General features: G+C 36.0%; 2 protein-coding genes across 3 annotated transcripts in view; one reads left to right on the top strand and one right to left on the bottom strand.

Moving 5' to 3' along the window:
* Positions 1 to 937: 937 nt before the first annotated feature.
* LOC131636943 (conserved oligomeric Golgi complex subunit 2) lies at positions 938 to 13,361 on the top strand. Its single transcript, XM_058907524.1, has 12 exons — positions 938 to 1,567; positions 2,894 to 3,094; positions 8,635 to 8,971; positions 9,229 to 9,390; positions 9,578 to 9,677; positions 9,768 to 9,983; positions 10,065 to 10,173; positions 10,485 to 10,685; positions 10,844 to 10,948; positions 12,565 to 12,690; positions 12,795 to 12,929; positions 13,048 to 13,361. The coding sequence occupies exons 1-12, from the start codon at positions 1,112 to 1,114 to the stop codon at positions 13,159 to 13,161; spliced, it is 2,262 nt and encodes a 753-aa protein (XP_058763507.1). The 5' UTR covers positions 938 to 1,111; the 3' UTR covers positions 13,162 to 13,361.
* A 5,706-nt stretch (positions 13,362 to 19,067) lies between these two features.
* Positions 19,068 to 27,859, bottom strand: part of LOC131636927 (uridine/cytidine kinase UKL1, chloroplastic-like) — a 36,637-nt gene continuing 27,845 nt past the window's right edge. Inside the window, exons 1-14 of one of the 2 annotated variants that reach the window (XM_058907510.1) lie at positions 23,616 to 23,773; positions 23,440 to 23,531; positions 23,290 to 23,359; positions 23,081 to 23,199; positions 22,086 to 22,182; positions 21,427 to 21,506; positions 20,602 to 20,796; positions 20,415 to 20,498; positions 20,275 to 20,335; positions 20,126 to 20,186; positions 19,924 to 20,014; positions 19,729 to 19,801; positions 19,478 to 19,560; positions 19,068 to 19,394 (exon numbers count right to left, since the gene is read on the bottom strand). In XM_058907510.1, the coding sequence (XP_058763493.1) occupies positions 19,245 to 19,394; positions 19,478 to 19,560; positions 19,729 to 19,801; positions 19,924 to 20,014; positions 20,126 to 20,186; positions 20,275 to 20,335; positions 20,415 to 20,498; positions 20,602 to 20,796; positions 21,427 to 21,506; positions 22,086 to 22,182; positions 23,081 to 23,199; positions 23,290 to 23,359; positions 23,440 to 23,531; positions 23,616 to 23,700 (1,341 nt within the window). In that variant the 5' untranslated portion in view covers positions 23,701 to 23,773 and the 3' untranslated portion in view covers positions 19,068 to 19,244. Of the gene's footprint in view, positions 19,395 to 19,477; positions 19,561 to 19,728; positions 19,802 to 19,923; positions 20,015 to 20,125; positions 20,187 to 20,274; positions 20,336 to 20,414; positions 20,499 to 20,601; positions 20,797 to 21,426; positions 21,507 to 22,085; positions 22,183 to 23,080; positions 23,200 to 23,289; positions 23,360 to 23,439; positions 23,532 to 23,615; positions 23,774 to 27,859 lie in introns of those variants that run through there. The other variant, XM_058907516.1, reaches the window with a different exon arrangement.

Genomic DNA, 27,859 nt, shown 5'->3' with positions numbered 1-27,859 from the left:
CAACAATGGAGCAGCCTACGATCCTGATCCGACATATACTGATGACATGCCTAGGGATGCAAGGTACGTCCTCCTTGGCGTATACCTAGGCCAACTCATGAGGAGCTCTTGGAGAATCAACATGGCGATGGTGACCATGCCACTGATGCCCTACCGATATGTTAGTGGATACACTTGATTGAACATGAGGCATTGGATAGAGGGATCATTGAGAGGGACGGTGCAGAGGCGGTTGCCATAGTTGAGAGGATGGTCAGGGAGGCGTCCAGTGCGACGAGCTATAGGAGGCAGAGGAGGTCGTAAGGGGTTAGGATTAGGCATACTTAGTAGCAGTAACCTACGTTATTATGTTTTATATTTCCCGATGAAATATATATACATTTCGCATTTTCAGAACAACCTATGTACTGTATTTTGGTATTTCAGAACATCTAATATAATTGTTATTTTCAATTCATTTTGTCGTCTAAATCGTATCAGGTTATGTTAATCCGTTTATCCGTTTTTATCAATATAATGATGCAGCTTTAAATAGAAATGGCAAACACAGACAAAAATTCGCATGTAGACATCTGAATGATTTGTTTTCGTATACATAGGATGGTTTTGGATGTGCATATCCGAAACATCTTGAAAATGTAGACAAAAAATACATTCGAATATGCACTTCCAAAAAAATATTTTGGAGATTTCAAAGCTGTTTTTCACCATATAAGAGTGACTTGAAAAATTCTCTTAAATTATCTAAATAAATTTTAAAATGCAGATAAAACGGATATGTCCAACCGATTACACCCATTTCACCTCAGAAAAACTCAAAAAATATACCATGCAAATACACCGCATGGAAGACATTCATAATTAAAATTCTTTATAGAAAAAATATGTTTATGATTAAAATTCAATTATTATTATTATATTATTTAATTTGACAAGTTTAGTTATACTCATCTATGGTAAATCTCCGACGTAAAATTGCCGGTGGAGATTACAAAAAGAAGAAGGACTAAATCCCAGTGCGAGCCGTTTACAGTTATGTTCTGAATTTCCCACTTCTAACTACAAACAAATTCATATTTTCTGACCAAATCCCAAACAATTCCTCACCAAAATGGCGGATCCGATCCCAGCGCATCACAGATCCGCCACCAACCTCTTCTCCGATCCACTCGACTCCCACCCGCTCTGGTTCAAACCGGCATCCTTCCTCTCCCCTGACTTCGATTCCGAATCCTACATTTCCGAACTCCGAACCTTCGTTCCCTTCGATACTCTCCGTTCAGAGCTTAACAACTACCTTTCGTCGCTGAATCATGAACTCATTGATCTAATTAACCGCGATTACGCTGATTTTGTTAACCTAAGTACTAAGCTTGTTGATGTGGACGCTGCTGTGGTGAGGATGAGGGCGCCGCTGGTGGAGCTTAGGGAGAAGATTGAGCAGTTTAGGGGATCTGTGGATGTGTCGCTTGTGGCTATTAAGAATGGTTTGAAGCAAAGATCTGAAGCGGCTTCGGCGAGAGAGACTTTGGAGCTTCTCCTCGATACGTTTCACGTTGTTTCTAAGGTAGTGCTTTTGATTATTGATGTGAGATCTAATGGTATTTCGTGTGTGTTTGGTTTTGCTGTTTGAAAAATTGATTTTGAGTGAATTGATTATGAAAAATTGATTTTTTTGCTAAGAGTGAGTTGAATGTGAAGTGATTTGTATTTGGATACATTCAATTCATGTAAGACTGAGTTATACATTAAATTCATAGGTAAAAATTAATTGTGGAACAGTAGAAGCAAACACTCCATATTCTAGCTTCGAGTTAGAATCAATCTTGGCGGCAAAGTTAATTTTAATCGAGATCATCCAAATTAGCAGAAATCAATTTTATGCCTTTAGTATAAATTTTGCCTCCTGAAAAGTGAACCAATTTTCCACAGCGATAGTGCAATCTTACTACATAGTATAATGCAGTGTATTTGTTTGAGTAGGAAGATTATTATGCTACTGTGTGTGAGGTTTGTTTAGTTTTAGTTAGGGTCTAGTCTAGAATCAATGACATTACTTGGTTTTTGTTTATTTCAAAGAAAGTTTCTAAACCTGTGGGGGAAACTTTTTCATCATCTGGGCATCACATTCGATAAGATTTGTATGTTGACAATCATTTCTTGCATTGGTTTTGGAAGCTTTAGGGTTGAGAAAGAAGGCAGTGGCTCAATATTCTGCTAGTACTACCTCTGTTGTGCAGCAGTTCTTTGATAAAATAGGTAGTAGTAGTTATTTAAATAAGATAGTTATTTACTAAAATAAGTATAAATATGAGTGGAGGAAACAGATAGAGGGTGTTGGATATTTTGTAAAGTATTTTGATTGGTTTGGGAGAGACTAAGCTCTCAAATTCCTAAAGGTTGATAATTTTCTGCAGTTACTGTTTGTATGTTTATGACAGTTGCAATTCTGTCTTGTAAATAAGGACCTCTGTGGAAGTTATTCTCAGAGTAAGTATTCTGTTGTTAGGAACCCAGTAGTTGGAAGAACACTTTTTGTTAAAAAATAGGAAATGCTAAAAGAGCAAGCTCTCCTACATTGGTTATAAAACCAATCAAAACTAAGATAGGCCAAAGATGATTTCGAAAGGAGTAGAAGCCTTAATTTATATATTTCCTATACAATAGAACGGGACAAGGGGTCACAAGCAACTAACTTAAAACAGAAAGCAACCTTGCCAACAATTAATTAACTAACTAGCTAGCTAATTACTCTAACGAGTCATGACTACTTTAACTACTCTAATTTCTCTTTATTCTTTATCCTATCATCTATATTATTCAATAAACAGTATCTATCCCATAATTAATTCATAATAGAACCAATTTCTAACATATTCGTTGACAATTGCAGGTTGAAAAACTAATAAAAGAGCTTCCCAGTGTACCCTCTGACTGGTCAAATGGAGATGTGAGTTTACCGGAGAAAAATTCATTGAGCAATGGGGTTTCTGTGCATGAGAACGGCACAAGTGTCAGAGAGACTCAAAGTATGCTGCTGGAAAGAATTGCCAGCGAGATGAACAGGCTAAAATTCTATGTTACACATGCAAAGGTTTGTTTTAATTTTTTCATTTTGCTGAAAACTTGAATGTTGTGTTTGTGTGCCTTTATACTCGTGTCTCCAATTTCCAGAAAAAATATAAATTAGTTGGCACCAATTTTTTTTGTAGAAAACCAAGTAGAAATTGTTTACAGAAGCTTCGTGAGAGGTCAATGGTATACTATTTTGTATGCTATGTGTTGGTTGTTATTTTGGTTACTATTATTTACACACACACCACTGACCAATAAGAATTCTGAAAGGAAAAAATAAAGGAACCTGAAATGGAAAAAACTGACAATGATAGCCATGTTAGGTAATTTATAGATATGATTAGTCAAATTAATTAATTTAATATGTATTTAATTACTATACAGAACCACCAGGCACTGCAGGTCCATAATCTACTGTTTGTGTTTAATGCGCATGCTCATTTAGCTTCAATTGTAGTTGGCAGGGTCAGTGGACTGCAGGGTGAGAAAGTCTAGAAAGGAAGCTATTATGTGTGTGGTTGATGTTGGTATCTCTTTGTTTGGAGGAATCATTTGACTATTTGTTGAATAGAAATAAAAATAGAACCATGTTTTTTTTACTATGATCAAATATCTCATGTCACTATCTATTTTGTTTGTTGTGATTGTATTTCTGTGTGTCGAATATGATCACACATACTGTATATTTATATGCAAAATATGTATACACAATAGGTAATGATATAATTTACACTTATGACTAATTGAATACAAATCAATACTAATTGATTTGTAACCGATTCTCAACACTCCCCCTCAAGCCGGATCGTATATATCGTATGATCCGAGCTTGTTACAAATATAATTCACTCGAGAACCCTTAAGAGACTTGGTAAACATATCAGCCAATTGATCTTCAGATTTGACGAACTCTGTGGTTATTTCTCCTGATAGTACTTTTTCCCTTACATAGTGACAATCTATTTCTATGTGTTTGGTCCGTTCATGGAATACCGGATTGGATGCAATGTGAAGTGCCGCTTGATTGTCGCATATGAGTCTTGTGTCCTGAAGGTCTCCCAACTTAAGTTCAGAGAGTAAATTCTTGAGCCACGCAAGTTCCTTTGATGCTGCTGCCATAGCACGATATTCAGCTTCAGCACTAGATAGTGCAACTGTGTTTTGTTTCTTGCTCCTCCATGAGATCATATTTCCTCCAATAAGAACACAATATCCAGAAGTGGATCTCCTATCCGACGGTGATCCTGCCCAATCTGCGTCGGAATAACACGTGATTTTAGCATCACCCTTATCTTCATATAATAGGCCTCTTCCTGGTGCATTCTTTATATATCTGAGAATCCGAATAATTGCATTCCAATGAGTATCACAAGGAGCATTCAGAAATTGACTCACAATGCTCACTGCAAAAGTAATATCTGGTCTGGTGACGGTAAGATAATTGAGTCTACCCACTAGACGTCGATATCTTCCCGGGTCTTTCAACAGCTCCCCCTGACCCGGAAGTAGCTTGACGTTGGGATCCATAGGAGTATCAATTGGACGACAATCAAGCATACCAGTTTCATTGAGGATGTCTAATGCATACTTACGTTGGTTAATTGCAATGCCTGACGAGGAATGAGCAACTTCAATACCCAAGAAGTATCTGAGTGGACCCAAATCTTTTGTCTGAAAGTTGTTGAAAAGATGCATTTTGAGCCGTTGGATACCCTCTGTATCATCTCCAGTGATAACAATGTCATCAACATAGACCACAAGAAAGATGCGTTGACCGGTAGAGGAAAGAAGAAAGAAAACCGAGTGATCTGATTCACATCTAGTCATACCAAATTGTATCAAGGCAGAGCTGAAGCGACCAAACCAAGCACGTGGAGACTGTTTCAGCCCATAAAGAGACCGACGAAGCCTACAGACAAGTCTAGAATTGCCGGGAACGGTAAAACCTGGAGGTTGGTCCATATATACTTCCTCCTCCAATTCTCCATGTAAAAAGGCATTTTTAATGTCTAATTGATGAAGCGGCCAATGATTAATAGCAGCCATTGCAAGGAAGAGACGGACTGAACTAATCTTGGCCACTGGAGAAAAAGTGTCACCATAATCAAGACCAAATATCTGTGTATATCCTTTGGCTACCAAACGAGCTTTAAAACGATCGATTTTACCATCTGGTCCAACCTTCACTGTATAAACCCATCGACATCCTACTGTAGTTTTGTCGGAAGGTAAAGTAACAATATCCCAAGTATTATTTGAATGCAATGCAGCCATTTCTTCCATCATCGCCTGACGCCAATTGGGATCAGTCATAGCTTCACCTGTAGACTTAGGAATAGACACAGAATCCAAAGCAGACACAAAAGACACATAGGAAGTAGAAAGACGGTCATAATTTAAAACACAAACATATTTAGGATTTGGAGTATGAGATCGAATACCTTTTCGTAATGCTATAGGGAGGTCAAGTTCAGGTGACGTAGCTGGAGGAACAGTTGGAGTAGGAGATGGTGCTGGTGGATTAATATCATCTCTAACTTCCGATGGACGGGGTGTCCGACGCTGGTAGACCTGCAATGGAGGTTTAATGGGTGTGGGAATGACAGAAGGGACATCTTGAGCATCTAAGTTACAAGTCTCATCGGGTGACACAGAGGCAGAGAAAAATGGGGAACCTTCAAAGAATGTAACATCAGAGGAAACAATGTACCGTTGAAGTTGAGGACAGAAACAACGATATCCTTTTTGTATACGAGAGTAGCCTAGAAAAATACATTTTAGAGATTTGGCAGAGAGTTTGTCTTTACCTGGACTAAGATCATGAACAAAGCATGTGCAACCAAAGACGCGAAGCGGAATGTGATAGAGGTCATGTTGTGGATTCAAGATAGAGTATGGAATTTGATCTTGAAGGACCGATGAAGGCATTCGGTTGATAAGATAACAAGCTGTGAGGATGGCATCACCCCAAAAACGAGAAGGTACATTATGGTGAAGTAAAAGAGTCCGAGCGGTTTCAACTAAATGACGATTCTTCCGTTCGGCAACACCGTTTTGTTGTGGTGTATGAGCACATGATGATTGGTGAATAATTCTCTGTGATGTTAAAAAAGATTGAAACTGGGATGACATATATTCACGAGCATTATCAGTACGTAAAATTTTAATGGAAGTGTTAAATTGATTTTTAATTTCAGCATAAAATTCTTGGAATATTTGGAAAACATCTGAACGATTTTTCATTAGAAATAACCAAGTACATCGTGAGAAATCATCGATGAAAGTTACAAAATAGTAATATCCTAAGGTAGACTTCACACGACTAGGACCCCAAATATCAGAATGAACTAAAGCAAATGGTGATGCAACACTTTTATTTACTCGTTGACAGTAAGTACTACGAGTATGTTTGCCTAATTGACACGACTGACACTCAAAAGATGAAAGCTTAGAAAAACCAGGAACTAAAAGACGCATTTTATTAAGACTAGGGTGACCCAAACGTTGATGTGTAAGGTCTTGAGACGAAATTGAACATGCCACCGGTAGAGATAGATGATATAATCCTCCAGATTCACTCCCTGCTCCAATCGTCCGTCCTGTACGTCGATCCTGAACATAAACAGAATTTTTATTAAAAAATGACTGAACAATCAAGAGTATGAGTAAGCTTATGAACAGATATCAGGTTAAAAGGACAACCAGGAATGTAAAGAACAAACTCTAAAGACAGGTTTGGAAGTGGGTGTGCCTGACCGAGGCCTTGAACTTTGATTTTAGAACCATCAGCCACAGTGACAGAAGGCAAAGAATCAGAATAAGACAAGTGAGATAAAAGTGATTTATTACCAGTCATATGATCAGAGGCACCAGAGTCAAGGACCCAAGGACCAAGAGAAGATGTAGATACAAAGGCTACAGGATTACCCGACTGAGCAACAGCAACAGATGATGATGGTTGATGGGCTGCTTTGAATTGGAGAAAATCATTGTAATCAGCGGCGGAAATTGTAATGTCTTTAGTGTTGTCCGGTTGAGCAACGGCAGCGACCCGTGGTTGTCGTTGTTGTTCTCTTGCCTTTGTACGACAATCAGCTTCAATGTGACCGTAACGATTGCAATAGTTACAACGAATACCATGACGTTGTCCACCCCTTCCGCCGGTTCGTCCACCACGACCATGATAGTTGGAAGCAAGAGCAGATGATTCAGTGGGAGAAGGAGTGGAGACCGGTCCAAAGGCGTGAGGTGTAGCCAAACGCAATAGTTGTTCACTAACTGCTTCATAGTTTGGAACATTGGATCCTGATAAAATCTGGTTCCGGACAGAATCAAGCTCTGATGGTAGTCCGGCAAGTGCCACGATCATGAAATACTTACTTTGTTGTTCAGCATAAGTTGTTGGATCTTTGGTAAAGGGCATTAGGGTTGTGAAATTCGCCTTTAACGCGTCAAGCTTACTCAGATAGGCTTGCATATCCATATTCTCCAATTTCAAAGAGTTGAGTTTGGTGATGACGCTGTAAAGATTATGGACATCATTGGAGAACACTTTCTTAGCCTTTTCCCAAACCTCATAGCAAGTGGTAAAGGCTTGGTATTGTGCTTGAAGATTAGTTGCTATGGAAAACCATAACACAGTGCATAGAGAAGCATCTGTTTGTTTCCACTTATCGCGTTTGGCGGCGGTAATATTTTCTGCTTTTGTAGTTAAGTGATCTTCATGTCCTTGACCATGAAACCACATTTTGACAGCACCAGCCCATATATTATAATTGGCTGTTCCGGTGAGTTTCTCACACGGGATAAGTGGAACCTTCGTAAAAGTGGCGGAATCGGTATCTCCCATGATTTTTGGTTGCTTGGATGCAAAAAACCGAGAGCAAATCTGGAAAAAGCACAGGAAGGCGATGTCGGCGGCGAAAACGGCGACGACAGAGGCGTGTGAGGGCGCGTTGTAAGGCGGACCGCGGCGGCGATTTGTGATACCTGCCGATTGGAAGGAGACGATGCCGACAGTATGGTTACTTCGCCGGAAAAGTCGTCAGGAGCGGTGGTGCGCTCGTGTAGTGCCGTGAATGGCCGGATGTTTTGCGGAAACGAAAAAAAAAAAAATTCTCTGGAAGACAGTGGGTCAACCAGCTCTAGATACCATGTTGTGATTGTATTTCTGTGTGTCGAATATGATCACACATAATGTATATTTATATGCAAAATATGTATACACAATAGGTAATGATATAATTTACACTTATGACTAATTGAATACAAATCAATACTAATTGATTTGTAACCGATTCTCAACATTGTTATTTCAATTTTCAACATTGTCATGATGAACGAGTAGAAAAAAATGACTTTTGTAAAAGCTTGCCAAGAATTAATGGGTAACATTCAAAGTGTCAGATGGTTGATAGCATTATATGTGCCTTGAAGTTTTGCTCGTATTGATATACTTTGTATTTATTTTAACTTTCTTCTAATTTTAGAATTGATCATTTTTGTTTAAATCATAGTACATTCCATGCTCATCTCTTTTTCTCTATTCTGCCAGTACAGAACCTGCCTTTTATTGAGAATATGGAGAAGAGGATTCAAAATGCAAGCCTATTAGTAGATGCAAGCCTGGGACATTGCTTTGTTGATGGTCTTGAACACCGGGATGCAACTGCAATTTACAATTGCTTACGTGCATATGCTGCCATTGATAACACCAAGAATGCAGAAGAAACCTTCCGAGTTACTGTTGTGGCTCCATTGATACAGAAGATTATCCCACATGGGTCATCAGCTGTGGCTGCTGGATCATCTGGGGATGGGCTTGAAAATGATTATCAACAAATTAAGGAGTGCATTGATAGAGACTGTAAATTTTTATTGGATATTTCTTCAGCTGGTACCTTGTCTAACTATTTCTTACCACTTTAGGATCCATAATAGCCTTAGTCTGTCATACTGCATTGGTTTCTTGGACCATGTCAGTCCTTAATCCTTCTTGATTTATAACTTATTAAATCACCTTTCACTTTTTTTTACATGTACTGTTAGCTTGGTCAGTTATGGTCATGCCTGCCGTTATGCTGTGCCAACATATATCATGCTTACATATCAAACCATTATATTTTCATATCTAAAGTGTGGTATTTGGTGCAGAAAATTCAGGTTTACACGTCTTTGACTTCTTGGCCAATTCAATCCTTAGAGAGGTCCTCTTTGCTATTCAGAAGGGAAAACCAGGTGCATTTTCTCCTGGAAGACCAACAGAGTTCTTGAAAAATTACAATTCTAGCTTGGAGTTCTTGGCTTTTCTAGAAGGTAGTAGTCATATCTCCTTTCAGCTAATGTTACTTTTCACCTTGAGAAACAAAAAGAATGACATGGCCTTCAAGTGTCAAACAGTTTTGTTTATTTAATGCATTTTTTAACAATGTATTTTTAAAATTTATTGATACAAGTAAGATTATACATATTCACTAATGCATGTCATTTAATTTCATGCAAGGCCACTGTCCGTCCAGATCTGCTGTGGCTAAATTTCGATCCGAAACTATTTATACCGAGTTCATGAAGCAATGGAATCTTGGAGTGTATTTTTCGTTGAGGTGATTCTCTTCTTTAAGATGGTCATAACTTTATAAGAATACCTGAATTATTAGTGATATGGATCTCACTCATATCTTTAATTGCCTCAGATTTCAGGAAATAGCAGGGTCTTTAGATTCTGTACTGACAACATCCAGTCTTGTCCCCATTCCAAATTTAGATCCCGGCGAAGCAAATTATCAAGACTTAACACTAAAACAAAGTGTAACTCTGTTGGATAGTTTGAGATTTTGCTGGAGAGAAGATGTTCTTGTCCTTTCTTGTTCTGACAAGTTCCTTCGCCTATCCTTGCAGCTTCTTTCTAGGTCAGTTTAAGGTTGAATGTTAACAATTTGTGTTTCTCTTTTGCGGACAAAACATAAGCCAACTTCTCTTTGAACTTACAGATACTCAAATTGGCTGTCATCTGGATTGACTGCACGCAAGAGTCACAGTACAAGCACTAGCACTGGGCGCGAATGGGCTGCTTCAGCTGTCATAGATGACTTTATCCTTGTATGCATCATGCCTTCACTTTGTTTTTTTTTTTTTTTTTGGCTTTTCTCCACCGGTTTAGTCCGGTTCGGGGGTCAGTTCTAGCATCAAATGGTTTCAGCCCCCTCCCATCACAGTTGCGTGGGATCTTAACTAGTGTCTGTATCTTTAAGACTTGAAGAAAATCTAGGGGATCCACTACTTTAAATAAACTTTTTCTGAAGTTCTGTTTGAGGATTTGGTATACATAAAAATGGTACTATGATGAAATAACAATTAAGTTATTCATGATATCAGATGCGAAATCATAACAGATGCGAAATCATTTGTAGGTTATTCATGATATCAGATGTTTGGAGGAGCATGTTCGTGGTGATTACTTACAACATGTGGTCCAGGTTTTATCTTCATGCTCCTTCGATGTTCTTGAATCAGTAAGGCAGAGCATTTTACAGAGTGGTCAATCCTTGAAATCTTTAGAACCCTTAGTCGTCAAAGCAGTGGTGGAGTCACTGGTAGAAAAGTCAGTCGAGGTAGGTTGTATTCTACAATGTTTATTCATTAAATTGGTTGCATTATTCAAATCTCGGGATGAATATCTTTGTGATTTTCTCGATATTATTTTTATTCCTTTGCTTCCCCCGATTCCCTTTCAGTTTGTTCATTTTTTGCTTGTTCAAAAATAATCTAGGACTTGAGACAAATGAAGGGGATAACTGCAACTTACAGGATGACTAATAAACCTCTACCTGTTAGGCATTCACCATATGTTACGGGAGTATTACGTCCACTAAAGGTATGTGACATTGATTAGGTTTTGTGGTTTATATTATTTTCTCCCTGATTATTTCTTTTCGTAGTTAGCTGGATTTAAACACAATGCGATAGTGATTTATTTCTAGTACGATGTTGAGTCTGATATATTTATGGTAATTGGTTTCCTTATTACTCCCTCTGGTCCTATTTACAAGAGACACGTATAATTTTTTGTGGCCCTTTATATAAGAGACTGTTAAATTGATAAATTTCCTTGAAAACCCCTATATTATTAATAAATTTTATTTTCACAAAATATTCCCCATACAAGGAGACATTAATGCTATACACTCACCTATTTCCACACCCATTCCACTGCATGAGGCACACAAAAGGTATTCAACATTAAACCATGATGGTTTAAATCAAACTGGTATTTGGCTGCTGGTGCTTCACCGGTGTTCATAAAAGCAGTGTTCTATTCTATATCTAGTGGTCTTTTTAATCTTTAAGGAACATGGATGTCCAGTTAATGCTGTATAAAATGAAGTATGTCTCTTAAATTAAATACCCCAAATATAAAAGGTGTAGGAATAGAGAGACATTTGATATGCAGTCTTGTCTTTCTTTTGCATTTGATGGAAATTCCTGATCCACAAAATATTTTAATTTTGACAAAAATTTTAACTTGGTGGCTAAAACAATTTTTGGCATTTGAAATATTCTCAACCCAAAGAAATATGGAGCAGGAACCTAAGGGGCACTTGAAATTTTGCAACCCACTAAAATGCTTTTCGCCAAATTTTGGTGGGAAATCCTTGGCAAGGCATTAAAATTTTATTGTTGGGGTACTATCAGCTGCATCGATTTCATAAAGCTCATTTAACTGTCTCCATTTAAAAAAATTGCAATTAATTTTTTTAAAAATCATTTAATGAATAACAAGGGGTGTTTTTGGAATATAAAGTGGCAATAACAACTTTTGATGTTCTAATTGGTTGATTTATGCAGTTTTATCTTTTGTCTGTTAAAAAATGGATCAGAGGGAGTATTATGTATGTACTTGACACAACTAATTGTGTAATGCCATGCAAGACACTTTCATATTGTTAGATGGGCTACTTTTAGGAAACCTTTATTAAGTTATGAACTGCTGAATATTATTTGTTCATGTAGGTATATCACAGCTTTTGTGAGCCCAATGGCTCACATTTTGACTTTAATGCAAATTTTTATAATTAAACAACTATTGCTACGCGAGCTACCCATTATTAAGTTATGATTTATTGGAAGGCCGACAGGGTTATTACATGTTCACGTAGGTATCACTGCTTCTGTGAGCCTATGACCTCACATTTCAACCCCAAAAGAAAGTCGAATCTTTGCTTATGTGCTTAGCATTTTAGTAGGCCAGGGAAACTATGCTCATGCAAATTAAATCCAATCTGATATGGTGGGTGGCCTTTCATGTGTCCAATTTTGAATATTCTTATCCTTGTCTACGGTCTCCACATGCTATAAAAATGGAAAGATAACATCTAATTCCCTTGTTAAAATAGGAAATCAAATGATGAACCTGCCATGAAAACTGGGTTATGTAGAATTTGAGAAAAATGATTGTTTTTCAATAATTTACTGTATATTGATGACATGCAGACTTTTTTGGATGGGGAAAGAACCTCTAGATATTTGGCAAGTGAAACTAAAAAGGAAATACTCCTTTGTGCTGCAACAGAGATTACTGACCGTTATTATGAATTAGCTGCCGACCTTGTTAGTGTGGTAAGAATCCAAACTACATTGATGATATTACTATATTGATGGAATTTTTATCTCTTGGATTCTTTAATAATTAATAATGCTTATGAAATTTTGATTACGAGTAGGCAAGAAAGACAGAATCTTCACTTCAGAAAATTAGACAGAGTGCACAAAGACGAGCAGGGGCAAGTTCAGACATATCCGATAATAACGTGTCTGACACTGACAAAATGTGCATGCAGTTATTCCTTGATATTCAGGTATCCATGATACGTGCACATGCAACATGCAAGGCGTGGATGCCATAATTTCATAATGAATTTTTTAAGTTAATGCTTTCTTTTAGATGATAACCCTACTCTTGCATATTGTCACCAGGAGTATGCCCGCAACCTATCTGCCCTAGGGGTTGAAGCAGTTAATATTCCATCCTATCGTTCATTATGGCAGTGTGTGGCTCCAGCAGATAAGCAGAATACGATTAAATTATAAGAGTTTTCATCTGTGGAGTCAATGTGGCTTGTAGATTGATTGCTTTCTTGGTTGGCCAAGATTTTGTGTAACTTAACCATACAATTTATAATATACAAATTAGTTGGCTTTTACACAATAATCACACTTTACCATAGTTCTTGAAGGGGAGTTATGTTTTTGCTCGCAGCTATTTTTGTATTTTAGGCTCTCATTTATCACTGGGATAGGTTCTCTGTTGTTATCTTTGTGGCTTGTTTCTTATCATCATTCTTTTAAATTGCATTTGCAAACTTGCGGCCAACTTTTTGTTGGTGGTCTTGCAGATCCTTGTATACCCTTAATATATGTTTGGTTTTGGTATCAAACCCTAGTGTGATTTGAGAATTGGCAGAGTAATGTTTCAAGTGAAATTTGATTTAAGTGAATTTTGGTTCGAGAAAGCAAAATCCATCTCTTTTCTTTTAATTTGGTAGTTTCTAACATGTTAAAAGATTAAAAAATTAATTTTTAATGGAGAACGATACCTTTTAATTTAGTTGGATACTAGTACATTTCTCCAATCAAATGAGAATATTCAAATCTATTCTATCCCATTCAACAGGCCGAATTGACCCAATTTTAAAACACTAATTTTAATGTCATTCTTAAATTACTAACAATAAAGGTTGACCTGAAACTGTCAATTTCACCATGGATGAAACTGGTTGTTTATTAATTTTATGCAACATTTAGATTAAGTTGGATGAGATAAATGAAATGTAAAGTGTTTGATTAAGAATTTAATTTTTCACAGCGGTGTTTATTTATATTTATTTTATATTTATGTATAAATCTAAATAATTTGTTAATTTATACTTATTTATATTTATTGTATTTGTTTTATTTTCCATTCAAACTAAAATTAATAATAAGAGTATTATTTAAATATTAAAATAATATAGTATCTGACAAAGTACACAACAAATTAAAAAGAAAATAATTGTAAAAATGTTCAACCTTAAAGTTATACACATAAAATTTGTTAATGTAGAATATTTTTAAAATAGAGCGCAAATGTATGTGGGAGTATTTTAATTTCCGCTTTGTGGATATAATTGATTAAAAAAATTTAAAAGACATTTAATTAAATAAAATAAATACTATACTATATATTTTGAACAATATCTAAACTAAAATAAAAGATATTTAAAAATGAAATACAAATAAAATAAGTTTTTTTTTAAATCTAAAAAATCTAAATATATGAAAAAATTTGTTTATTTTTCATCTTTTTAAAACAGTTTATAAACTATAGATTTTAAAAAACAAAACTTGTACAAAGAGCTCTAAATAAGGGATTGTTGCATCCTTAATGGTGCTAACACATCCTAGTGAAAAATAAAAAATGTTCTTAAAATACGGAGATGTATTTTCGAGTGCACAAAAATTTTATTACATTCATTCATAAGTGAGCCACCTTCAATTTAACATAAATGAATACGGAGGTGCATATCTCCGTAAAATACGAAAATATACCGTCAGACGCGTTTTGAGTGATATTATCGCGCTAAATCTCCCCCTTCGTCATTTTCGACAGAACTTCCTCTAAATTAAAAAAAAAAGTGTGCACAAAAAACCCTAAATCCACCATTTTCAACCTTTCTCAAACTTTCTATTGCACTGCGTTTAATCCAATAATTTTATCAATCACTACCCAAGTCCATTCAATCAAAGAGCTTCCACTTCTCACATTTAGTATTTTTTTCATTTCCCTCCTTTTTTGATTTTTGATGTGTGCATTACTAAATAGGTTGTTTAAGTTACATTAGATTGTAGTTACACTCATAATACGTAGTTTATCGTGGCACGAATTGACATTTAAATCATAGTACATGAGCCATTTCTGCATTTTCTCCCATTTTTGCCTTTTAGGAAAATACAGAAGTACACTTCCGTATTTTATCTAAATTTGATTTTCCTGAGTTACGGAAGTGCACTTCCGTATTATGTATGCATTGTTTGATTTTGCACGTATGTCATCTGGGTTTGATTTTGTTTTCTTTCTCTGGCTTAATTATAGGTAAAATGACTGACAACCAATATCGACTGAGGCACTATAGAGTGTTCCAACATGCATCTGTTTGCAGGGAGAGAGCTAAGCTCGCGCGGCCACTAGTTGATTCCAGTTCATTTGATGCAGGTGTCTCCAGCTTCGTCTTCCCGGAGGCAAGTGTCACCTGCTACTGCCCCAGAAGCCCTACCAGTCCATGTTGATGCGCCTGCTATCGATGCTGCCATTCCCGAGGTTTTTGGAGAAGACCCTATGACACTTCACTATTGTCTCTGTATGCAAACCATGCTGCTAGGAACGTGTAAGATGAAGAGGTAAAGTAAATTTGTAGCTTTTCTTTGAAACATATGTGTTATAATATTTACACTTTCTGGCGTTGATCTGTTTTTTTTTTTGCAGTATGATGCTTTAAAATGCATCAACTGCGGTAGGAAGATTGAGATGCTGCAGCACCCTGAGGAGCAATGGTTTCATGATGTCATGCAACTATCTAGGCTGCAACATTTATGCATGTTTGGTTATACTATTATTAACCATAGCAAGCTGTTAGCTTTTGGGGAGAGATGACACTCAGAGACGTCATCTTTTCATCTTGAGATTGGTGAAATGTCCATCACACTGGATTATGTGTCATCCCTGCTACATCTTCTGATCAGGGAAAATTATTAAACCAGTCTAAAATCACCAGACCTTATGCACTGGCCATGATGGTGCAATACATGGGGGAGCTGGTCCAATTGATGTCCAAAAGGATATGAATGACATCATAGAGTGTCATGCAAGATTTGAATTTCTAGAGAAGTTGAATATAGACCACCTGTCTGCGAAAATGGAAGCCGATGGTGATGGCGCACAAGTATTGCATCATAAAGCATGTGCATTGAAGTCATACCTCATGTATTTGGTTGACACACCAATATTTGGAGACAAAAGTGCTTATTACGTCGATGTGGTTTACTTTAGATACTTCATTGACTTCAAGCGGTGTATGCTCCTCCCGTTATCGTCCATAAATATGTTGATGTGATATTTGATGATTTCTGTAATCATCTAGTACAAAAGGAAGCATAAATGGTGCCAGCTAGGGGTGGCAAAACGGGGCAGGTCCGCCGGGTCGGCCTGTTTGACCCGCCATTTTAGACGGGCTGGACTGAGATTTTCGGCTCGGTACCTTAAGTTGGTCCGCCCCGCCTAACCCGCTTAAAAAACCGGGCCGAGGCGGGGCGGGTTTTGCCCGCAGGCTTTTTGTTAAATTTTTTTATTTAGAATTAAAACAACTTTAACTATAAAAACAACATTCTTCTCCTAGAATTATATTAATTGAATTGTATTCTAAATTATTATACATACAAATTGCATTATAATTGTAACGTTCTTTCTATAACTTGCTAATACATGTGTTGATTGGAAAAGCTTGAAATAAAAGAACAATTGTATAACATGCAAAATTATTAAGTTGTTAATACATTAGCTCACATGTTTTCTTTAGAAATAGATGTTGATTTTAAGAAAAGGAGGAATTTGATGAGTCTATAAGTGTGACAAATGTTGGATTTAACTATTAAGGAATCGGCTAATATAAAAGTTTATATGAAGTAATTAGTGAGAAAGTTAGGCGTTGATATTTTATGCACTACTATTTTATGCACCGTGATGTATTATGCGGTGTAATTGTTATCACGGTCTGTTTTATGTAAATTCTTAATTGAGTTTTTTAGTAGTTAGCTTTTAAATAGGAATAAAGTGATATATAGTATTTATTTATTTATTTTGATACGTTTTTTATTGTGGTTGAGTTTATTTCGTTATTTTTTTGTTATAATTGATCTTTATTTGTTTTATTTTTTGAACTGTTTGGACTTAAGATATGTTGAAGTTCTATTGTGCATTTTTTTTTAAAAAAAAATTTGCCGACCTTTTTGGTTATAATTATTTTTTTTTGTAAATTATGTGGTAAATCAAATTGTAAAATAAAAAAATAAATAAAAATTGGCGGGCCAGCCCGCCAACTCGTTAGTAAACGGGGTGGGCATGACTTTTGAGCTTGGACACCTAAGTAGGCCCGCCCCGCCCCACCCCGCTTTTGGACGGGCTTAAATGGGGCGGGCCGCCCGTTTTGCCACCCCTAGTGCCAGCTCACCAGCCATGGAGTAGTACAATACATTCAACTACATTCAATGATATTTTAGAGTGTCACATCCTTACATGACACCAGATACTCATGGAGATTCACCTAGACCAACTCATCAAGAGATATTAGAAGAGGAACGTGTTAGGGTAGATCATGATATTAATGTGTTACTTGCATGTCGTAATATTATGGATATTCTGTGAGCGAGTATAGAAGAGAGTTTCCAAAAAACACTCATGTGAAGGTCATATAGAGACCATTCTATTCGAGGCATGAAATGCCTTACAATATAGGAGGTAGAGAAGGAACAGTGGTAGATATACCCAATAGTTTACTTTTATTTCTATTTTGATAATATTTGTATTATGGTTTGTAATTTGTAAACAATGATGTTTAATTATGGATTATGGATTAATTCTAATAAATGACATTTTAATTGAATTACATCATTGTATGGTTTAATTGATAACACGTTTTTTATAATAGTATATTTATTAAAAATGACCTATAATATATGATTTCTTAAAAAATGTCAAATCTTACTACCTAAAGGTTATTACAAAAATATACTTATGAAAATTTTACAAAGATGCATTTTCGTACTAATTTATAGCAAAATGAGGATGGGTAACTCACTTACGAATGAATGTGGTGTATTTAGAGTGTGTACGGAAGTATACTTTCAAATTTGAAAAATACAATTTTAGATTTTAAAAGGGTGACTCTTCACCACGAAGTGTGGGAAGAGCAACGCCCTCTATATAATGGAACAACTAATTTGAAACAACTGGAGTATTTGTTACAGGCCCTTATATGTTGTTATTGTGCATGTAATATGTACCATTTCACTGATATACAAGTTTTAAGATGTTAGGGCATTACTTTTCCATCCTTAAGGGTGCTCCCCTACCACCACACATTTTTTTTAGACACTCCTCATCACAAGTTGATGAGGCACTTTATTTTTGTCAAAATTTAATCTGGAGATGCATCTTTGTTTGTGTAAAAGGTAAGTTCGGAGATACATCTTCGTACATACCATTAATTTAAAATTCAGTGAGTGGTCCGAAGATGCATCTCCAAACGTTTTTATTTCATATACTCGCGCTATACCCTTCCCTTCCCTCTTCCCCCATTTTCTAAAAAGTACTAAAAAAAGATCATTTCAGCTCTCACATCCATTCAAGGTTCTGATCTTATCAAGCTTTTACCATCGGAGCTCTTTCTCATTCATTCAACTTTCAAGTTTTTCATCCATTCAAGCTTCTCTTTCTCATCCATTTGATTTGGTAAATTTTTTAAAACTCTTTCTTTCTTTGTGTTTTGATTGATGTTTTAGAAATCATAAGTTGTTTTATCTTCATTAGATAGTAGCGGAATCGAAATATATAGCCTAAATGAACATGCATAGGTAGTCTAACAGCAATTTCAGGTTTCAAGAGGTGTGAAATATATAGCCTAAATGAACATGCATAGGTAGCCTAACAGCAATTTCAGGTTTCAAGAGGTGTGAGGCGCATCCTTAGGAGTGAAAAGAACATTTCCCAAGATGTTATACGGCCAATTATTAACAAAATGAGGTGGGAGTTCTTGGCAGCCATTTATTAGAGGAAATAAATCCAAGGTTCATGCTCATGGGGTAATTGTTTGAGGCATGCCCAAAGTGAAGCAGCGAGGGAATGTACGTGGGGTGTAGATACGAGAAATCTTAAGCATTGACTCGAGTTCTTCCCTCTGATCGTATTTATAAGAAAAACATATTTTTTTTATATTTATTAAATAATCAATGTATCTAATCTATTATTAAGGTGGAGTTGTTCATGATTATAGCTTTATATTCAGAGATGAATATTATACACAGTAATAAATGCCAACATCTTTTCCAACCTTTTTCCCCTCCATTGTTTAAGGTTTTTGCCTCTAAGATTCATCTGTACCAAAATATCGGTCACCAAATTCTCCTAACCCAGGCACGACACGGAACTGGTCATTTAGTCCTTCTTCAATCTCCGAAGTAACAACTTTAATGTGTGGAAAACGTTTACATACATACTGTATTCCCTCAGGAGCCTGAAAATCAGTATTGAAATTTATTATAATGGTATTCAGTGAGCATTAATAGGGTTTTACAAGTATTCAATTGAGTAACTCACAGAGACAAGGTTAAGGAATATTATCTGGGACTCTGGAACTCCTTTCTTAATAAGAAGCTCGATTGCTTGGCTCGCAGAGTTACCTGAACAATTCAATAATTAATAAGGTACATGATGTTAATGTTTTCCAATCTCATATAACTGTAATTATAATGTATTATTGTTACTCAGAATTAATTTGTTGCATATATAGTGAGACTGTTAAAGAACATCTTATGGTGAATGAAAAGTTGTGACTTCTGATAACTGACCTGTGCCAAGTACTGGGTCCATGAGAAGAACATGTCTCTCTGAAATGTCTTTAGGAAGCTTCTCATATATAAGCTTATAGAAAGAAAACATTGTGCTAAGTTACATTTCAAGACTTGCATTGTATCATTTCATCTTACACAGAAACTAACAAATTCAAGAAAGAATAAACAGAGTAAAAAATGGGAACTGATTACCTGGGTTTCATCACCTCCACGGTGGATGAGAATTTTTCCTATTTTTATTCCTTTACAGCATGCCCGCAAAGCATTTTCCATGCTTTCACCACTGTAAATTAAGGTAAGTTATAAATTTTCCTTTCCTTAATGAATAAAACAACTGAAGAAGTAGTTGCTTGTCAAGGAAAAGAAAAACTGAAGAAGTTGTTAGAAAATATACCTTCGAATAACAGATACTCCACACAGTTTCTTACAAAAATCAACTCCAATATAAATTGATCCTAAAATGTGGAAAACAATGATTTAGCAGTCTTTCTCTTTGTGATAAATTTAATCAATTGAATGATATATCCTCTTCCTTGGACAGACCTGTAGGTGTGATAACTTGTTTTTCTGTAAATGGCAAGTAACCAAGACCATGTTCCACTACCTGTTAAGACCAGTGATAATAATATTAGTTTGTTAGTGGAGGCTGTAAACCCTGTCATATTGTATAAAGCATGACCTACCAAACGAATTAGCCGATCTGAATAAAAAACAAAGTCATGCTTGGATATTTCTGTATCCCGAATAAGAGTGTGCATGCCTCTAGTCTGTAAGAAAGCTCAAACTTTAGAAGTATGCATGATAAATTCTCCTTGGAGCAAAATAATAAAACAGAATTTTGTAGGAGGAAATGCAGAATACGAAAATCACCTGGAAAGTAGACTGTATCACATGCAAATTTGGATATATCTTACAGAGGTTATGTTGGCCAAGCTTAGTGCGGATATGTTGAACGATCAAGTCAATTGCTACACGATTATCTCCCCCACGAGGTATGATTATGTCAGCATACTTTTTGGATGGAAGAATAAAATCATCGAAGGCAGGCTTAACAAATTTAGCATACTGAAAATTTAGTATGATATTCCATATCAGCCACAGAATTTTATCTATCGGTCGACAGTCAGGAAATAGTGTTGTACAAAGGCAAAACCAAATGCTTGTTCAGAAAAGAAAAACAGAACAAACCAGATTCTAACATGCACTCAACCTATCATGTTAGTAGTTACTAGTGTCATTCTCGAAAAAAAGCAACGCATAGTTGTCCAGAGAAATATAGGAATAGGATCGCAATACAGGCAAGAAAAATATTATATTTTTTATGCTAAAATAACATGTCTTTTTTTCATTTAAAAAAAGAGGAAAAACCATTTGATGATTTAGTGCACTATTGTATATTTAAGACATGAAACATCATAATGCAAGAGTTTCAGGATTAGTTGTTCACTTATTTGCATATTATATGGCAATGCAATTTTGGCTCAAAGCCTATCTTCCTTTACAATTAGTGGGACTTGTTGTATCTAACATTAGTTTGTCTCTGCTACTTCTTTGTTATCTTGCTAACAAAAAACATATTTTATCAATTGTAAGATATAAATAAAAATAAATTGTTACTTTTTACAAATAATACTCTGAGTCCTGAATTACTGACATATGATGAAGTTATAATTTACAAAAGATTAAAAGTCTTGCCTGTTCCAGTACAGAGTGCACATCTCTACCCCTCTCAACTGTATCTCGTCTTATTCTCCGGGAAAGCCTTACATCAGGATCTACATAAATTGCAGTGCAACATCAGTATAACTACAAGCATAAGAAAATATAAAATCCAATGCCAAGGTGACAAATTTTATAGAGAGATCATTATCATAGAAAATTTTCGCCATATATCATTTAAAAAACTTTGGATGAATAGAACTTATTCTCCTTATTTTACTAGATTGCATGGTTGCCACTTATTCTCTATATATTTGGTACCCTTGCAATAGGGACGGAGGTTTGAAAATTAAATTGCTGGTTTGTACTTAGAAACTTACATTCCCTCCCATTCCTATGTACATTAAAACAGATACACGGGATAGAATAGAACTTATAAAGAACAGAGAGAGATGCATGATGTTAAAGAAACTAGAAGGCAACAATTTACATTTCCTCAAATAACAAGAAGCATGCCTAGAGTACATTTTGGTTAGTGAATATAAAGTTTAAAAGTGGGACCTTTAAACATATAGCCCAAGTTTTTAACTAGGTTTTATCCATTATAGACATCGTAGTACTACTTTAAACCAATTTAGCCTGTTATAGATTGTTCAACAGATTGAAATGATAAACAAAATGGAAATTCAATAAACCTGCATCAACAAATATCTTCATATTCATCAAGTCGCGGACACGTTGTTCGTGAAAAACCAATATACCCTCCAAAATAACTACTTCAGATGCATTGACCTGCCAAAGGTGAGTTGTTGTATTAGTAATCAATAAGCACTTGCCTACATCTTAATCTTACATGGATATTACACTTCCAATCATAACTGTCTGAAAACAGTTAGAAAGTTACTTTCAATAATAATCATAGTGAAGAAAGAGCATTTAGTTTTAAGGCGGAAAAATCAATAGATAAGAGAAATGAATTATGCTCTTTCTTCTTCTAAATAGACAGACACAAATCATGAATGCATAGATAGACACAGGGACAAATATACACTCTCTCTATCTCTTTTTTTTCTTTTTCTGAAAACACAATATCCGGCCCTAGAACCAACTAATCAGGGAGACTGATCACGCCATCTACTTGCAGGGGTTCTATTTAAAGTCAGAGTTTTGCTCTCTATGGATTGATCCAACACAAGAATTGTTAGCATCTAGCGTTTGAACTTGAGACCTGAGAGAAGCACATTCTCATGTCACAAGCCTTCATCAACCTGCCAATCCCTGAGGGCTTACTCTCTATATTCCTTATCATAAGACCTCCTATAAATTTTGCCAAAATTAAGAAAAGTGGCTGTAACAATAAGTTTGTAAATAATGTGTTTAATTTTAAATAATTACATATACAATTAATGACATAATAGAAGGGAAAAAACAAATTTGTGTTTCACAACTATAAGTTACTAATGCATATGAAAGTTTGAAGAGAGTTTTAAAATAAAGAACAACCAAAATAGAAAATAAGTTTTATAATTAAGAATAGATGGAGTGGTCGTTAATAATTGAAGGGTATGAAAATAATATCAACTAATGGCTATTGTGACCCATATTATCTTAGATTTAAACATATCAACAAATCTGAGAACAACTGACACTAACACAGCACCTAATTTAAATTAATGAGAAATGTACCTACCTGTTGGAATCTATCAGAAGCTCTCTGGTGAAGCTTAAAATCATAAACAGGAACCTGAACAGACTGCCCAGATTTAAGTTTGATGAGTGTTTCTACAAGTTGCTCGGTATCGAATGCATCTAACAAAAGCCACAAAATTTATACCAGATCACATTACTGTAAATTATTCTGCATAGTAATGTTAATTAACCTTGGTTCATATTACATACCAGGATGATCAAAATTATACTCATGATCGCGTTTCAACTCATCTTTAGTTAAACCACGATAAAAAGAATCCTACAACAACAACAGATAAACTAGAGATCAACATGAATTGATTTGTATCAGATTTATGATGATCCCCTTGAAAACTTTACCTGATTAACTAGAACAACTCTATGATCTTGCAGTTGTTGAATAATCATGTCACACACAGTGGTTTTACCCGATGCAGTACCTCCGGACACTCCTGAATCACCGGAAAACACAAATCAAATCGAATAAAAGCAGAAAATGAAAAATGAGTGTAACGAATGGGGTGATAATGTGATACCGATGAGGAAGACGCTGTGAGAAGAAGATGAAGAAATGGATGAAGGACGCCAGCCGGAGAAGTGCGCGCCGGAGGGAGAGTCCATTACGAAGGCGAATGCGGTAATCAGTGAAGTTACTGCGATTCTAACTTCTACGAAGAACGCTCTTATATATACGTATGCTTTTGGGGCTTTACTGTTTTTATATTTCTTTTCTTATTTTATAATAAAAATAGAAATGAATTACTGTGCATGTCGGTATAGGAGCCATTCTTGCATGGACACGGACCTAAATCCATATATTTAGAAACAACCAATAAGAAGAGAGAGAATTTAAATTTATTTAAAATTTAATTTCGTTTTTAATTGCCAACATGAAAGGTGGTTGTGATAATGGAGGAGAGAGATAATTTTAGTTTTATTATTTAATTAATAAAAATATGTGATTGGTTGTGTGTAAATCCAGGTGGTGTAGCTGTGTCCATCTAAGTATTTTCCGTCGGTATAGAGAGATTATTTTAAATAAACATGCAAAGAAAAAAGGAAATGAATGATGAAACTAAATTATCTATTTTTTTAATTTTTAAATTAAAAAGTTGCACATTTTTCACTCCTACAGTATTTTCCTTGCAAACAATTATAGTTTTAGATTTTTTTATTAAAATTTATTTTATTGTTGAACAACTGTCATCCAATAAAGATATATTATTAACAATATCATATATATAATTTGAAATTTTCAGTTTAATTGACGCGATAATTGGTGATTTCCGGTAAACAACCGCTAGTCTTTCAAACTATAATAAATATGATTTGGTTACTCGCAGGATCGACTAGATTGATCCTAGGACATAGTCAAAAAGGTTGTTATTCATGATGTTCGAATTATGTCTATGATTGGTGTGTCTCGAAATAAGAAATACTTAATCAAGGAAATAAAGATTAGCAATCACCTTGTTATACACGTAAATATAACATCAGCGAACGGTAAGTTAAAAATAAAACATAAGATAAAACTGTAAAAGTGCAAGAATCTTAAAGTGCAGAGAAGTTAAATGCTTCGAAAATTAAATGACATGAAAGTAACAAGTGCAGGAATATAAATGACATAAAGTAAATGAAATGCAGCAATATCGAAAGATACTTGAATAAAGAGAAAAATACACATGTATTTAAAATGGTGTTGGTATCATACGTACATTTCTCAACGAACTCTTTCTCTTAACACTTGATACTTGAGTAATATGTGAGTGATTTGTACAAAATGAACACACGGAATCCTAACATTAAGACCCTTATTTATATAGTTTCGACCCTAACGGTCCTACACTAATCTAATGCCACGTTGCCCACAAAAAATCCAAGGATGTCATATGTCTTCGTGCGGTTACATAAACTACTTCGAAATTCAAATCATCCCGCCTGAATCTCCCTTCGACGCGTGGCAACATAATTAGAATCGAGAATGCCACGAAAACACACTAAGCTTCAGTACTTCGCATATTTCGCAAAAACGTCTAAGTCCCAAAGACCATTCTTTTCGAATTTAGCTTCGGCGCTCACTATCTTTGTTCCAACTTAAACATCATTCTCGAAGCATGGCCATCAGTAGCCATTTTTATCTTCAAAGATGATCATCAGTAACCATCTTCCTTTGAATTCCAAATCTTCGAAGGACATTCTTCTCAAACGAAATCTTCAGCTAACAAATTGCCTCCAATAAATGCCTGTTTCGAAAAACAAGAGAAATAGGTGTTTCTTGTTATAACAAGATTTCGTTTTAGAGTCCCGAGACTATTGACTGACGTCATAATCATTTATGACTCTGTTTCCAAAACGTCTTGTCATTTTCAAAGATGTCTACTCATAACTTACATTCCCACGTTCTGGTCTTACTTCATGATCATTACTCCTATATAATAGGAATAAAGCTAACAACTATTCGACCGTCGTTGGATTAAATCAACGCCTGCCGCATGTCTCTTGGCTTTTACCCAAAAGATTTGAAAGAGTTTCCGTTAAACCTTTAAATACCTGAACTCTTACCTTCATATAACTTTCACCTCTATTTCCTCATTCTTTCCACAAAAAAGAACGTTTCTGGTTATATTCAAACCCATTTCCAAAATCAAACTTACTCATGGCGTCTTCCTCAAACGTTCTTCAACCAGCTTTGAAACTTCAGAAATCTACACAGATGGGGGATCAAGAGTACATACCAAACCCAAACACTGCAGAAGTGCGCGCCATTTATGCTTCTCAGGTAATCATTCCCTTTGAACTCTCTGGAAAAACTCATGCCTTCATGGGACCTTTACCAGGAGAAAGTTATTCTGCTTTGAATAAATTCTTTCCTGCTTATTATAAAACTAGGCCTTTAGTTAGTAAGAACAAGATAGATGAAGATGGCCGTCCAATCTTAGCAGATCCTAATGGTGCAGAAGATACTTCGACTGTAACCCCTTCAACCCTAGAGAAAATTAGGTTAAACTATGTAACCAACTTTGTGAAAGTTTTTAGGTCAATTCCCCTAGCCAAAGACCCTGAATTGTACTATGCCTGGTTAGCAAGAGTAGAGAAACACAAGGCTTCTTTCTGGAAACAACTGGGCATTTATGACTTAATCCAATTATCCAAAACTGGTTTAGAATACAACCAAACCATGTTAGTAGCATCAGTTCATTTCTGGGATGCTTCCCATAACACTTTCCATCTTCCATGTGGAATGGTCACCCCCACTCTTTTCGACATAGCTGCTATCACGGGGCTTCGACCAACCGGAGAAACCTTTGACCCTAATGTCATGGATACTGATACTATTAACTTTAACGAAGCAACAGTTACTTACACTGCGTTCATTCAACAATATCATAACGAAAACAATGAGGTAGTCTCGGACGAAGAGCATATTGCTTTCTTAGCCTTGTGGCTCTCGAGATGCGTTTTATGTTCTAGGTCCATACAAGTAGCAAAGAGGTATCTTTGTATGGCCAATCAACTACATGCTGGAACACAACTAAACCTAAGCCAGTTAATTCCAGGGTTTCTCTATGAGAATCTAGGTGAAGCAACAGACCTTGTTAAGAATTACAAAACAGGATCCCTGCTTTTCGCTGGTCCCTTCTGGCTGCTGCAACTGTGGCTCAATGCTACTTTCGAGGCTCAACTCCCATTTCGAGGTGTTGTGAACGAAGAAGATCCGAACATTAAAAATCGAGCTGTAGAAGGAACCAGGTTGGCTTTGCTAACCCCAAAAGAGGAAACTGGGAAGCTTCGCGAACCTTTTTTAGCATATGTCATGATGTTTGCTCAGTGTTATCAATTCAGCCCTTCGATGGCCCCATTCGTGAACAGGACAGTGGGTCCTGAATGGTTCACTCAAAAGTTTCCAGCAATATCTCAGGATCAAGAGGCTGAATCCATGATTATTTGGGAAGCTTTCCTTACCCCAAGGTTATTCTATCACCGTCTTCGCCCCTCCAAAGGCCAATGTGTTCTCCTCTGCTACCAACCAAATCTGGTATCGAGGCAATTTGGATTGGTTCAAGTAAAACCCAAATGTCTGTATCAGAAAAGGAACCATATGTGTTTACATACTTTGTATCTAGCTGAAGATGAGTGTGAATAAAAAATCGCCAGATACACTGGTGTTACCAATCTCTCTCCTGTTCCTTTCGAACCTACCTTTTATTCTACTCCAGATTTCCAACAATGGTGGACAGATTACTACACCATGCAAATATTCGATGTTGAGAGCCTTACTCGAGAACTAACTGAAGCTTTTGCTGATGTGCAGGAAAACTTTCACAAAGGTACTTCGACTCATATTAAAGAAATACAAGCCTTTCAAAAATTCTTTGAAACTATTTACAGGCCTGATGATCTTAGTCGGACAGTTCGTGAAGCTGCATTCATTTTACGTGAAAAGTTCTCTGCTAAACTGGATAAGTTGAAACTGCCTCCGTCTGTTCGACCAGAACTGTGTTTTGAAGTGGCTTTCAAACTTAATCCTCCAAAATTCCCTCCACTGCCAAGCGCTGATTTTGGTGTGGCTTTGATCCCTCCTTTCCCAGACTGGTTCGTGTGTGGGAATGCCTTTAAAATTCTTCAAGAACAAACTAAAAAACACGCTGAACGGGTGGTCCCGACTAAGCATACCTTGGATACTTTCAAAGGACATCTCCATATAGATCTTGAACATGTCCGTGTCTTGACTCCAATACCTGAAGGTTTGGGTTTAGACATTCTTTCGAATAGCTTTTCC

The sequence above is a fragment of the Vicia villosa genome, linkage group LG1 (assembly GCF_029867415.1).
Source record: "Vicia villosa cultivar HV-30 ecotype Madison, WI linkage group LG1, Vvil1.0, whole genome shotgun sequence".
Lineage (NCBI taxonomy): Eukaryota > Viridiplantae > Streptophyta > Magnoliopsida > Fabales > Fabaceae > Vicia > Vicia villosa.
This window is presented reverse-complemented; position numbering and strand designations above follow the sequence as displayed.